This window comes from Macaca mulatta, chromosome 3 (assembly GCF_049350105.2).
Source record: "Macaca mulatta isolate MMU2019108-1 chromosome 3, T2T-MMU8v2.0, whole genome shotgun sequence".
Lineage (NCBI taxonomy): Eukaryota > Metazoa > Chordata > Mammalia > Primates > Cercopithecidae > Macaca > Macaca mulatta.
Window position 1 is genome coordinate 48,071,002 of NC_133408.1, and position 13,896 is coordinate 48,084,897.

Genomic DNA, 13,896 nt, shown 5'->3' on the forward strand with positions numbered 1-13,896 from the left:
GAGGTTTGGTGGCACTCTGTGGGGGTGCACTGGCCCTTTCTGGGGTTCATTGACACTGGGGGTACAGTGGCACTTTGCAGGGCTCATGAGCACTTTTCAGGGTTCATCGACACTTTGGGGTGCACTGGCCCTTTCTGGGGTTAATTGACATTTTGGGGTGTGCTGGCACTTTGCATGGTTCACTGGTACTTTCCAGGGGTTCACTGACACTTTGGGGGTACACTGGCACTTTCCGGGGTTCATTGACACGGGGGTCACTGGCACTTTTAGGGTTTAATAGCATTTTGGGGGTTGGGTTCATTGACACTTTGGGGGTGCACTGGCGCTTTGCAGGGTTCACTGGCACTTTCTGGGGCTCACTGACACTTTGGGGGTACACTGGCACTCTGGTGTTCACTGGCATTTTGGGGGTACACCGGCACTTTGGATCAATGGCACGCCTCTTGGCCTCTGCCCAGCTGGTGCTCCTGGCCGGGAAGCTGAACACGCTGGCTGCCGTGGTCACTGTCTTCTACCTGGTGGCCTATGCCGCTGTGGACCTGTCCTGCCTGAGCCTGGAGTGGGCCTCGGCCCCCAACTTCCGGTGAGAGACTCAGAGGCCTTTGTCCCCAGAGAGAAGAAGGAAGGAATGGGAAAACGGGGAGGACTCAGGCTCAGGCGTGGGGTTGGGGACAGCAGCCTCGGGTGCGGCCAGCCCTGAGTTTCTGTCTCTCCTCCCCTCCATGCCCGCAGCCCCACCTTCAGCCTGTTCTCCTGGCACACCTGCCTGCTGGGGGTGGCCTCCTGCCTGCTCATGATGTTCCTCATCAGCCCTGGTGCGGCTGGTGGCTCCCTGCTCCTCATGGGTCTCCTGGCTGCCCTGCTCACCGCGCGAGGAGGTCCCAGCAGCTGGGGCTATGTCAGCCAGGCCTTGCTTTTCCACCAGGTATCCCCGCGGAGCTGGCGGGGTGGTGGGGAGACGGGAGGTGGTCAAATAACCCCCTCTCTCTTTGGCTGGAGTTGGTGTTCCCGTCCAGGAGGTGCTGAACAGGGCTGTGTATTTGATCCTGCCACTTCCCCATCACCTCACCCATGTACCCAGGTGCGTAAGTATCTGCTCCGGCTGGACGTCCGGAAGGATCACGTGAAGTTCTGGCGGCCCCAGCTGCTGCTCCTGGTGGGGAATCCCCGGGGCGCCCTGCCTCTGCTGCGGTTGGCCAACCAGCTTAAGAAGGGGGGGCTCTACGTGCTGGGCCACGTCACCCTGGGAGACCTTGGTGAGCTGCCCTCCCACTCATTCACTCACTCCCATCCTTCTTTCCCCCTACCTTTTTTTTTTTTTTGAGATGGAGCTTCGTTCTGTTGCCCAGGCTGGAGTGCAGTGGGATGATCTTGGCTCACTGCAACCTCCACCTCCCAGGTTCAAGTGATTCTCCTGCCTTAGCCTCCTGAGCTGGGATTACAGGCACACACCACCATGCCCAGCTAGTTTTTGTATTTTTAGTAGAGAAGGGGTTTCACCCTGTTGGCCAAGCTGGTCTCGAACTCCTGACCTCAAATGCTCCACCCACCTCGGCCTCCCAAAGTGCTGGGATTGTAGGCATGAGACACTATGACAAGTCCCCCTCCCCCTGTTTTTTTTGAGACAAGGTCTTGCTCTGTCACCCAGATTGGAGGGCAGTGGTGCCATCATAGTTCACTGCAGCCTCAACCTCTTGGGCTCAAGCAATCCTCCTGCCTTGGCCTCCTGAGTAGCTGGGACTACAGGTGTGAGCCCCTAGGCCTGGCTAATTTGTAGAGATGAGGTCTTTTTATGTTTCCCAGGCTGGTCTGGAACTCCTGGCTCAAGCAACCCTCCCACTTTGGCCTCCCAAAGTGCAGGGATTATAGGCATGAGCCATGACACCAGCCCCTCTTCCCATTTTATTTTTCTATTTTTTTATTTTTGAGACGGAGTCTCGCTCTGCCGCCCAGGCTGGAGTGCAGTGGCTGGATCTCAGCTCACTGCAACCTCCGCCTCCCAGGTTTATGCCATTCTCCTGCCTCGGCCTCCCGAGTAGCTGGGACTACAGGTGCCCGCCACCTCACCCGGCTATTTTTTTGTATTTTTTAGTAGAGATGGGGTTTCACCATGTTAGCCAGGATGGTCTTGATCTCCTGACCTCGTGATCCGCCCGTCTCGGCCTCCCAAAGTGCTGGGATTACAGGCTTGAGCCACCACGCCCGGCCCCTCTTCCCATTTTATTTCCTTCCCCATGACCCCTCCAAGCAACCATAGCCCTGCCTTGGCGCATCTGTGATTTGGACTCTAGGAGACATTGAGTTTGGCCAACACTGGCTACCTTCCTTTCCTTATCTTCTCTGTAGACTCCCTCCCCTCGGACCCTGTACAGCCGCAGTATGGGGCATGGCTCAGCCTGGTGGACCGGGCCCAGGTGAAGGCTTTTGTGGATCTAACTCTCTCACCCTCCGTGCGCCAGGGGGCTCAGCATCTGCTGCGAATCTCCGGCCTCGGTGAGCTGCTCCTCCCTGGATGCCCTTGGCCCTCCTCTGTGGCCACTTCATATCTCCGCTCTCCGCCCCTAGAGAGTCAGCCGCAGATTGCAAACTGCAAAAGGACCTTATAGTTGAGAGCAGATAAGACGGTGCTCAAAGATAATAGCCTCAGACAGTGTGTGATAAAGTCTAATAGGAGATGCTAGGGACTGGCAATGCTGTTGCGGTTATTTTTTTTTTTCCTTTTTGTTTTTTTGAGACGGAGTCTCGCTCTGTCTTGCCCAGGCTGGAGTGCAGTGGCACAATCTTGGCTCACTGCAGCCTCCGCCTTCCAGGTTCAAGTGATTCTCCTGTCTCAGCCTTCCGAGTCGCTGGCTGGGATTACAGGCGTGTGCTACCACGCCTGGCTAATTTTCGTATTTTTAGTAGAGATGGGGGTTTCACCATGTTGCCCAGGCTGGTCTTAAGCTCCTGACCTCAGGTGACCCACCCGCTTTGACCTCCCAAAGTGCTGGGATTACAGGCACCTGGCCTTTCTTTCTTTTTTTTTCTGACCCAAAAATTGGGGCATGGGCACTGAAGAGTGTATTTTTGGGGACAATGGAGCATTATTTGAATCTCCAGCTGCCTCATCAAATCAGGTGGTTTTTAACCACCAGCGTTCAGAGGAAGGCATGCCAGCCACTATGCACTGATATGGCCGGCAAAGGTTTTGCGGAGAGATGGTAATTCAGCCAGGCTTTGAAAGGGGTTGGGATGTAGGAGAAGTAACGTGTCTCCCCCGCCCCGCCCTGACCCGAAGCCACAAAGGATGCCAGAGGCTGTGTGGGGCGGACGCTTGTGGATGGAGCAGTGAATTCTCAGCTTTTAGCGCTGAGGCCACCGGGGTTATCTATGCTCAGTCACTGCCTTCTCCCTTAATCCTGGACCAGTACCTGTCACCAAAGTGCATGCTTCCTTCTCTATTCAGAGTCTAGCTGAAGTTCAACAGTGTTGGACATTGCCCAGTTCAGTGTAAATCAGAACCCTGGGAAATACTCAGGAGGGGGCATGACTAGTTTATTTTGCAAGATCAGCTGGAGTTCACACCTGCTGAGATGTGCTGGGGTGTCGCCAAGCATCATTGACCCACAGAGTGTCTGAGAGCCTGGTCTTCACTTTTTGTGCAGAGACCACAATGCTCATGAAAGTTTTCCTGTGGAAGATACCAGGTCGGTGCAAAAGCAATTGCGGTTTTTTTTTTTTTGGACAGGGTCTCACTCTGTTGCCCAGGCTGGAGTGCAGTGGCACGATGTTGGCTCACTGCAACCTCTGCCTTCCGGGTTCAAGTGCTTCTCCCATCTCAGCCTCCCAAGTAGCTGAGACTGCAGATACACGCCAGCATGTCTGGCTAATTTTTGTATATTTTTAGTAGAGATGGGGTTTCACCACATTGCCCAGGCTGATGTTAAACTTCCGACCTCAGGTCCGCCTCTGTCTCCCAAAGTGCTGGGGAGCCATTTTAATGGGAAAAAAAAAACCGCAATTACTTTTGCACCAACCTATTCCAATAAAAGGAAAAGTATTTCCTTTAAATGGTGGATTATCCTATCATAGAAAATTTGACTTATGGGTTGAGCAATGTTTGCTTCATGAGAAGGGGTCTTGGAAGACGTCTCCGTGTCTCCCTGTAAACTCAGCCTGGTTCAAGGGGGCAATTATCCGATTCCACATGGGTTGTTCAAACATTAAGAACCAAGAGCTTGTCAGCAGGGACTTGGAGCATTGTGGTTGGCACATGCCCAGCTCGGTGGCTCAGAGTGTGGCCTCTCATGCTGGGTGGAGGCGGATTGCGTTGACCTACCTGCCCCAGTACCTACCAGCCGTGAGCCTGTGGGCAAGTGACTTCATCGCTTGGTGCTTTGGGTTCCTTATCAGTAAAAAGAGGAGACTAAATAGTACCTACCTCATAGCATTACTTCAAGGTTCAAATAAGTTAAAATACAAAGTGCTTTCTATAGGACACAGCCCCTGGTAAGCGGATACCATGCAATGAACCACCACGATTAGGGTTTTACAGTAAACACTGCTAGGGTTAGGGTTTACTGCAGTAAACATACTGGGTAGTCCTGGTTCTTTTTTTTTTTTTTTCTTGAGATGGAGTCTTGCTGGAGTCTCACTCTGTTGCCCAGACTGGAGTACAGTGGTGTGATCTCAGCTGACTGCAACCTCCACCTTCCGGTTTCATGCAATTCTCATGTCTCAGCCTCCTGAGTAGCTGAGATTATAGGCACCCACCACAATGCCTGGCTAATTTTTGTATTTTTAGTAGAGACAGCATTTCACCGTATTGGCCAGGCTGGTCTCAAACTCCTGACCTCAGGTGATCTATGTGCCTCAGCTTTCCAAGCTGCTGGGATTACAGGTGTGAGCCACTGTGCCCTGCCTGGTCCATTTTCTCATCTTTCCATAGCAGAATCTGGGACGCTATTACCCTGGGGATTCAGGTCATCAGCTTGGCTGATCAGGGTGTCTGGTTTGCACAACTGAGTCAAACTCGCATCTCCTACCATGAAACAGATGCCCCGCTAGAAGCCGGGAGTGGACAGTGTCCTACTCTCTCCGCAGAATTGGAGTGCTCATTAGTGGCAAGAATCCTAATGCGAACTTTGCCTGTTTAAGTGGAGGAGATTAGTCACCGAGATAATAAAATAAATGCATGTGAAAGTGTTTAGGAAAAATGAAAAGTCATTATGCAAATGTGCAGAATGTTGCCGTGAGAGCCCGTACACAGTGGGAGTGTCATACCTATGGCTGACACTCATTGCTGTCAGCGTGTGGGAGCGTGGTGTAAACTTAGCCTGTGAGCCTGACTCCTGTCTGTTCCTGCCTTCCCCACTCTGCCCCCAGGTGGCATGAAGCCCAACACATTGGTCCTGGGTTTCTACGATGACGCCCCACCGCAGGACCATTTCCTGACGGACCCGGCTTTCTCTGAGCCTGCAGACAGTACCAGGGAGGGCAGTTCCCCAGCTCTGAGTACCCTGTTCCCTCCTCCCCGGGCTCCTGGGAGCCCCCGGGCTCTCAGTCCCCAGGACTACGTGGCCACGGTGGCCGATGCCCTCAAGATGAACAAGAATGTGGTGCTGGCCCGGGCCAGTGGGGCCTTGCCCCCTGAGCGGCTGAGCCGGGGGTCTGGGGGCACCTCTCAGCTGCACCACGTGGACGTGTGGCCCCTCAACCTGCTGCGGCCCCGGGGTGGGCCCGGCTACGTGGACGTCTGCGGCCTCTTCCTACTGCAGATGGCAACCATCTTGGGCATGGTGCCCGCTTGGCATAGCGCCCGGCTCCGGATCTTCCTGTGCCTGGGGCCTAGGGAGGCGCCTGGGGCGGCCGAGGGGCGGCTGCGGGCACTGCTGAGCCAACTGAGGATCCGGGCTGAGGTGCAGGAGGTGGTGTGGGGCGAGGGGGCTGGGGCTGGGGAACCCGAGGTGGAGGAGGAAGGGGACTTTGTGAACAGTGGGCGGGGAGATGTGGAGGCAGAGGCCCTGGCACGCAGCGCCAACGCCCTGGTTCGGGCCCAGCAGGGGCGTGGCACAGGAGGAGGGCCGGGTAGGCCGGAGGGTGGGGATACCGAGGGCCCCACCACAGCCCTCACCTTCCTGTACTTGCCTCGGCCACCCGCCGATCCTGCCCGCTACCCCCGATACCTGGCGCTACTGGAGACTCTAACCCGAGACCTGGGCCCCACGCTGCTGGTTCATGGGGTCACCCCAGTCACCTGCACTGATCTCTGATGCCCCTGCCTCCAGGGCTGGGTAGAGAGGGCCCAGGCAGGTGGCCCATCCCGATCCTGAGGAGGAGGAGGAGGAAAGCACTGTGTCCCGTGGCCCTGCCCTTGGGACGTGGAGCCCAGGGGAGGTTTGAAGGGGATCATGCCACCTCCTTTGGCAGAGGGACTACAGCACACTAACTCTGGGCGCCTGTCCCCACCGTGCAGGGGAGGGAGTCCGCAGCCTCCCTTCACTGGTGCCTTGATGCTAGGGGCCAGGCCTCCGTGACTCTGGGCTACCTCAGTTTCCCCATTTTGGCCAGACTCACCGGCCCACTGGGGTGGTGATGTTTTCGTTCTGTTTTATTTTTCTAACTCTGCTGACCATGAATAAAAGACCAAAACACTACAGGCTGGCTGAGCAGTGCTGGTGGGTAGCTGAGAGGGAGCGGGTGGGAAGGGAGAGCTCTGCAGAGGGGTGGAGATCGGAGCCTTCAGCCTCCCGCAGTGAGGCTGCCACGTGCAGGGCTGGGGCGCGGGGCCTGGATGCATCCGTGGACTTGGAGGCTGGCCCGGGCCTGCACCTCCCATCCCCAGCTGCCCGCAGCCCCCAGTGACTTGGGCTCCCCGGGAGAGCCCTCCCCTCTCGGCAGGAGGGGGCCGACTCGGGGAGAAATGGCAGTTTAGGGCCTAGGGGGCCACGTGACCCTCCCCCAGGAATGTGGTGACGTCATCGGGGGCGTGGTCGTCCCCAAAATTAGGGAGGAAGAGGAAAAAAAAAGACAGAAAAAGTTTTCTTTTCTGGAGTCCCAAACGAGGTGCGGGACGGAAGAGGGGTTGAAGGCCAGAGGCCCGAGGCTTCAAGACCGCTGTCTGGAGTACCCCCGTTCCAGGCCATGTCGGGGCCCACCTGGCTGCCCCCGAAGCAGCCGGAGCCCGCCAGAGCCCCTCAGGGGAGGGCGATCCCACGAGGCACCCCGGGGCCTCCACCGGCCCATGGAGCAGGTAAGGCAGCCCTTGTGAGACAGAAGAGCTACCCGGCTGTGGCGCTCACCTCTGTCCTCCAGCTCCAGCCTCCCGCCCTGCCTGCTTCCTCTTACCCCTTCCCCAAGCCGGGGGGAACAGCCGCCTGCGCTCTCTTGGGACCCTAGATTTGGGGGAGGAGGTAAGGAGGGGCAAAGAGGGCAGCTCCCCAAATGCACACCCCTCCTGTCCTCCGCCACCCCACCTTTGATCTCTCTTCCCTCAACCCAGCACTCCAGCCCCACCCCAGGGTCAATTTTTGCCCCCTCCCATCTGAGCAGTGTTACCAGGCCCCAGGGGGACCGGAGGATCGGGGGCCGGCCTGGGTGGGGTCCCACGGAGTACTCCAGCGCACGCAGGTGAGAACTGGGATTGCGGGGTGGGATGTGCGGCGTCCCTAGAACCGAGTCTGGGGGACCCAGGACAGGAGAAGGCCTATGGTGATTTGCATTCTTCCCTGCTCTGGCTTCATCCTCAGGGGCTCCCTGCAGACAGGGGGGGCCTTCGCCCCGGAAGCCTGGATGCCGAGATAGACTTGTTGAGCAGCACGCTGGCAGAGCTGAATGGGGGTCGGGGTCATGTGCCACGGCGACCAGAGCGACAGGTGACTCTGCCCCTCCTCCCCATCGGCACCCTGTCCCCTTCTCTGGACTCTCAGACCCAGCCCGACCCCCCGATGTATGTGATGTGCACCTCAGCATGGAGGAAGCACGGCTGCAAGTACCAACATGTCAGCCACTTGAGGACGGGACCTTGCCAAATGCAAAAGCCTGTGCTTCCCCACACCCAGGGTCATTTCCACAAATGTGGGTCCTGGAGTGGGGGCCTTGCTTACGGCTTCTGGCCTGCGTTTCTCCTTAGGCATACGAGCCCCTGCCACCTCCTGCCTATCGCACGGGCTCCCTGAAGCCGAACCCAGCCTCGCCGCTCCCAGCGTCTCCCTATGGGGGCCCCACTCCAGCCTCCTATGCTACTGCCAGCACCCCAGCTGGTCCGGCCTTCCCCGTACAAGTGAAGGTGGCACAGCCAGTGAGGGGCTGTGGCCCACCCAGGCGGGGAGCCTCTCAGGCCTCTGGGCCCCTCCCGGGTCCCCACTTTCCTCTCCCAGGCCGAGGTGAAGTCTGGGGGCCTGGCTATAGAAGCCAGAGAGAGCCAGGGCCAGGGGCCAAAGAGGAAGCTGCTGGGGTCTCTGGCCCTGCAGGAGGAGGAAGAGGAGGCGAGCACGGGCCCCAGGTAAGCCCTGGGGACCTGGGATTTCAGGTCCTACAGGCAATGGGACACTGATTGGGTGGGATGGCTGGTGGTGTTTTAGGGGGCTGGTTTTTTTTTTGAGACAGAGTTTTGCTCTTGTTTGCCCAGGCTGGGGTGCAGTGGTGCCATCTTGGCTCACTGCAACCTCTGGCTCCCGGGTTCCAGTGATTCTCCTGCCTCAGCCTCCCGAGTAGCTGGGATTACAGGCATGCGCCGCCACGCTCGGCTAATTTTTGTATTTTTAGTAGAGATGGGGTGAGCCACCACGCCTGGCTAAGGGGCTGGTTTTGGAGCAGAGTCAGAGGTCTGGGATGTGGAACAGGTAAGGGCGGGGCCGTGGTATGGGGGAGCAGGATAGAACTGCTCACTGGGGCCAGGTACAGTGGCTCACACCTGTAATCCCAGCACTTTGGGAGGCTGAGGCGGGTGGATCACCTGAGGTCGCGAGTTTGAGACCAGCCTGACAAACATGGAGAAACCTTGTCTCTACTAAAAATAGAAAATTAGCCAGGCATGGTGGGGCGTGCCTGTAATCCCAGCTACTCGGGAGGTTGAGGCAGGAGAATCGCTTGAACCTGGGAGGTGGAGGTTGCGGTGAGCCGAGATCGCACCATTGCACTCCAGCCTGGGCAACAAGAGCAAAACTCCGTTTCAAAAAAAAAAAAAAAAGAACTGCCCACGGGCCCCTGGGCTGAGATGTTCTCAGATGAGCTTTCTAGCTGGAATTGCCTGGCCACCTTCAGGGACATTACAGCAGTCCCCAGTCTTTTTGGCACCAGGGACCAGTTTTGGGGAAGACAATTTTTCCATGGACTGGGGAGGGCGATGGGAGGGGGATAGTTTCGGGATGATTCAAGCACATTACATTCATTGTGCACTTTATTTCTGTTATAATAATAGAACATACAATATATATAATTGTTTCATTATATATTACAATGTAATATATAACAACGTAATATATAACAACGTAACATATAACGAAACAATTATACAACTCATCATCATGTAGGATCAGTGGGAGCCCTGAACTTGTTTTCCTGCAACTAGACAGTCCCATCTGGGGGTGATGGGAGACAGTGACAGATCATCAGGCATTAGATTCTCATAAGGAGCTCACAAGCTACATCCCTCGAACGCACAGTTCACAATAGCGTTCACACTCTTATGAGAGTCTAATGCCCTGCTGATCTGAGAGGAGGCGGAGCTGAGGTGATAATGCAAGTGATGGGGAGTGGCTGTAAATACAGATGAAGCTTTGCCCATTGCTCACCTCCTGCTGTGCAGCCCGGTTCCTAACAGGCCATGGCCTGGGGGTTGAGGACCCTGGTATTATAGCATCAGGAACTAGAGTAGGACCGAGCCCCTGATTCCCACCTTCCAGGTGCACCTGAGCCAGCCTCCAGAGGATGAGCTGGACAGGCTGACGAAGAAGCTGGTGCACGACATGAACCACCCGCCCAGCGGGGAGTACTTCGGTGAGCTGAGGCTGTGGAGCGGGTGGGGCGTGGGAAGGGAGGCTGGGAGACAGAGGCGACAGTGGCTTCCTGGGTCTGTGAAGACTGATGCTGTTTCTCCCTATCCTCAGGCCAGTGTGGTGGCTGCGGAGAAGATGTGGTCGGGGACGGGGCTGGGGTTGTGGCCCTCGATCGCGTCTTTCATGTGGGCTGCTTTGTGTGTTCTACATGCCGGGCCCAGCTTCGGGGCCAGCATTTCTATGCCGTGGAGAGGAGGGCGTATTGCGAGGGCTGCTACGTGGTGAGTGGCTGGGGTTGTGGGGAGGGAGTCAGCGACTGGATGCAGGGAGCTTCCATCCAAGGTGGGAACTAGAGCATCCAAGCCCAAAGGAGGAACGGTGCTAAAAGGCAGGTGACTGAAAGTGATGTACAAACAGAGAGGAATTCTGCAAGTATCAAGCAAGTAGCTTAACACTGGTGGCTGGAGGGAAGGATGCAGCTCTTACAAGTGTGGAGCGTCTTACAGTTAAAGAGAATGTGTTAGATTCCCACGACACCCCTGTGAGGCAGGTATTACTACTGATTCCTGTTCCTCTTTTTCTTTCTTTCTTTATTTAATTTGAGACAGAGTCTCGCTCTGTTGCCCAGGCTGGGGCGCAGTGGCACGATCTCTGCTCACTGCAACCTCAGCCTCCCCTGGTTCAAGCGATTCTCATGCCTCAGCCTCCCGAGTAGTTGGGATTACAGGTGCCCACCACCACACCCAGCTAATTTTTGTATTTTTAGTAGAGACAGGGTTTTACCATGTTGGCCAGGCTGTTCTTAAACTCCTGGACTCAAGCAGTCCGCTCACTCTGTCCTCCCAAAGTGCTGGCATTACAGGCATGAGCCACTGCACCCAGCCTGATGCCTGTTTTTCTCATAGTGGTTAAATGCTGTGTGTAGTGCTGGGACCTGAACTCAGATCTGGTCAAGTCTGCCTTTCACCGAATTACATGCAGGGGGCTGCAGAAATTAGATGGCTGGGTTGCTGGGGTGCCTGTTGTGCTGCCATGGCTCCCGCCTGCTCCCAGACCTTCCTGCCTTCCTTCCCAACAGGCCACCCTGGAGAAATGTGCCACGTGCTCCCAGCCCATCCTGGACCGGATCCTGCGGGCTATGGGGAAAGCCTACCACCCTGGCTGCTTCACCTGCGTGGTGTGTCACCGTGGCCTCGACGGCATCCCCTTCACGGTGGATGCTACGAGCCAGATCCACTGCATTGAGGACTTTCACAGGTCAGGCCCAGGCTCCACCTCGTCTCACAATGTCTGACCTTTCCTGTCTCTTTCATCTCTTCATGCCCCAGGACTGTCTCTCCCTGTTTCCCACCCCTGGCCCTCCTTCATTCTTTGTTATTGTTATTTTTTAGAGACAAGAGTTTCACTCTGTTGCCCAGGCTGGAGTGCAATGGCAAATGATCATAGCTCACTGCAGCCTCCAACTCCTGGGCTCAAGTGATCCTCCCACCTCAGCCTCCTGAGTATCTGGGACTACAGGTGCACACGCCACCATGCCTGGCTAGTTTTCTTCGTTTTTTGTTAGCTTTTTTTTTTTTTTTTTTTGAGATGGAGTCTCGCTCTGTCACCCAAGCTGGAGTGCAGTGGCAGGATCTCAGCTCACTGCAACCTCTGCCTCCTGGGTTCAAGTGATTCACCTGCCTCAGCCTCCTGAGTAGCTGGGATTACAGGCGTGTGCTACCACGCCTTGCTAATTTTTTTTTTTTTTGTATTTTTTGTAGAGACAGGGTTTCATCATGTTGGCCAAGCTGGTCTCAAACTCCTGAGCTCAAGCGATCCACCTGCCTCGGCCACCCAAAGTGCAGGGATTGCAGGCGTGAGCCACTGCACCCAGTCTTCTTCTGTTTTTTAATAAAGACATGGTCTTGCTGTGTTGCCTAGGCTGGTCTTGAACGCCTGGCATCAAGTAATCCTCCTGCCTTGGCCTCCCAAAGTGGGGGCATTACAGGCTAGAGCCACTGCACCTAGCCTCTCTCATTCTCTTTGACATCATCCCTTCCCCAAGACCTAAGGTCATACCTCTGGCCTCCCTGAATCCCTCCTATGCCCCACCTTCTCTGGGTTCCATTGTTGGTGCCCTGCAACCCCAAGGCTTGATGGCCTTCTTGGTTCTCTTCCCCCGCAGGAAGTTTGCCCCAAGATGCTCAGTGTGCGGTGGGGCCATAATGCCTGAGCCAGGTCAGGAGGAGACTGTGAGAATTGTTGCTCTGGATCGAAGTTTTCACATTGGCTGTTACAAGTGTGAGGTCAGGGGCCCCCAGCACGTGCAAGGGGCTGGCAGTGTCTGCGGTGCTGGGTAGAGCACGAGACGGGGAACACAGAGATCTGGGGCTGATGGAAATCTGTTGCTTCTTTCTTTCTTTCTTTTTTTTTTTTTGAGATGGAGTCTCGATCTGTGGCCCAGGCTGGAGTGCAGTGACACGATCTTGGCTCACTGCAACCTCCACCTCCCGGGTTCAGGCAAGTCTCCTGCCTCAGCCTCCTGAGTAGCTGGGATGACAGGTGCTGGCCACCACGCCTGGCTGATTTTTGTATTAGTAGAGACAGGGTTTCACCATATTGGCCAGGCTGGTCTCGAACTCCTGACCTTGTGATCCACCCGCCTCGGCTTCTCAAAGTGCTGGGATTACAGGTGTGAGCCACCGCACCCGGCCAATTGTTGCTTCTTTTTCAACAGGAGTGTGGGCTGCTGCTCTCCTCTGAGGGCGAGTGTCAGGGCTGCTACCCGCTGGATGGGCACATCTTATGCAAGGCCTGCAGCGCCTGGCGCATCCAGGAGCTCTCAGCCACCGTCACCACTGACTGCTGAGTCTTCCTAGAAGTACCTGCTGGGTTCTCAGTTCCAGTTCCCATCCTTCGATTGATCACCCTCCCTGACATCCACCTGTATGACTTCATCACCAAATGCTGTCTCCTCTTTCTCCAATCAAGAAATAATAATCCCTCGAGTTTACAAAACACTTCCAAGTCTGCTGTCTTATCTGATTCTCCCAGTAGCCCATTACAAGCCCAGTTGTTGTTACTACCTGCATTTTTTTTCTTTTTTTTTTGAGACGGAGTCTGGCTCTGTCACCTAGGCTGGAGTGCAGTGATGCCATCTTGGCTCACTGCAACCTCCGCCTCCCGGGTTCAAGTGATTCTCTTGCCTCAGCTTCTCGAATAGCGGGGTTTACAGGCGCCTGCCACCATGCCTGGCTAATTATTTGTTTATTTTTTTGAGATGGAGTCTTGCTCTGTCACCCAGGCTGGAGTACAGTGGTACAATCTCGGCTCACTGGAAGCTCCGCCTCCCAGGTTCACACCATTCTCCTGCCTCAGCCTCCCGGGTAGCTGGGACTATAGGCACCCACCACCATGCCCAGCTAATTTTTTGTATTTTTAGTAGAGACAGGATTTCACTGTGTTAGCTAGGATGGTCTTGACCATCGTGATCCACCCACCTCGGCCTCCCAAAGTGCTGGGATTACAGGTGTGAGCCACCGCGCCCAGCCAATTTTTGTATTTTTGGTAGAGATGGAGTTTCACCACGTTGGTCAGGCTGGTCTCAAACTCCTGACCTCAAGTGATCTGCCCGCTTCGGCCTCCCAAAGTGTCGGGATTACAGGCGTGAGCCACCGCGCCCAGCCACTGTCTGCATTTTTACATGTGAGGATGCCAGAGGAGAGTGACTCCCCCAGATTGCATGGTTCTTAAATGGTGGAACCTGGGTCTTTTTGGCTCAGGTCCAGTTTTTTTGGACAACTCTTGTAATCTGTCACTACCCACCTCTCAGTGCTGGGAGCAAGCATGCCTTAGGGAGGAGGCAAGATTTCCTATATGTATCTATTTTGAGACAGGGTCTCACTCTGTTCCCCAGGCTAGAGTGCAGTGGTGAAATTCA

The 13,896-nt window shown here is 55.6% G+C and overlaps 2 protein-coding genes across 23 annotated transcripts in view; both read left to right on the plus strand.

The window, feature by feature from the left end:
• SLC12A9 (solute carrier family 12 member 9) overlaps positions 1-6,635 on the plus strand; it is a 35,852-nt gene extending 29,217 nt beyond the window's left edge. For 16 of the 17 annotated variants that reach the window (XM_077996470.1, XM_077996461.1, XM_077996459.1 and 13 more), the window contains 5 exons: positions 459-583; positions 733-925; positions 1,082-1,256; positions 2,347-2,493; positions 5,365-6,635. In XM_077996470.1, coding sequence (XP_077852596.1) covers positions 459-583; positions 733-925; positions 1,082-1,256; positions 2,347-2,493; positions 5,365-6,251 — 1,527 coding nt within the window. In that variant the 3' untranslated portion in view covers positions 6,252-6,635. Of the gene's footprint in view, positions 1-458; positions 584-732; positions 926-1,081; positions 1,257-2,346; positions 2,494-4,930; positions 5,184-5,364 lie in introns of those variants that run through there. The other variant, XM_077996471.1, reaches the window with a different exon arrangement.
• Positions 5,704-12,976, plus strand: TRIP6 (thyroid hormone receptor interactor 6). Of its 6 annotated transcripts, none has more exons than XM_015134495.3 (9): positions 5,704-7,231; positions 7,481-7,608; positions 7,728-7,853; positions 8,111-8,482; positions 9,885-9,978; positions 10,089-10,258; positions 11,056-11,234; positions 12,142-12,262; positions 12,694-12,976. In XM_015134495.3, the coding sequence occupies exons 1-9, from the start codon at positions 7,123-7,125 to the stop codon at positions 12,823-12,825; spliced, it is 1,431 nt and encodes a 476-aa protein (XP_014989981.1). In that variant the 5' UTR covers positions 5,704-7,122; the 3' UTR covers positions 12,826-12,976. The 6 variants fall into 6 exon arrangements, 5 of the variants coding, with proteins under 5 accessions (XP_014989981.1, XP_028701442.1, XP_028701443.1 ...); XM_028845610.2 differs by having other exon boundaries at positions 5,840-7,231; positions 7,531-7,608; XM_077996523.1 differs by having other exon boundaries at positions 6,790-7,231; positions 7,531-7,608; positions 7,741-7,853.
• The last annotated feature ends 920 nt before the right edge of the window (positions 12,977-13,896 follow it).

What these genes read in the sequence shown, in the direction of transcription:
- TRIP6 (XM_015134495.3), top strand. Translation starts at nt 7,123, where the DNA reads ATGTCGGGGCCCACCTGGCTGCCCCCGAAGCAGCCGGAGCCCGCCAGA. An exon ending in GAGTACTCCAGCGCACGCAG is followed by an intron (nt 7,609 to 7,727) that starts GTGAGAACTGGG and finishes CTTCATCCTCAG; the next exon opens with GGGCTCCCTGCAGACAGGGG. An exon ending in ATTGCGAGGGCTGCTACGTG is followed by an intron (nt 10,259 to 11,055) that starts GTGAGTGGCTGG and finishes CCTTCCCAACAG; the next exon opens with GCCACCCTGGAGAAATGTGC.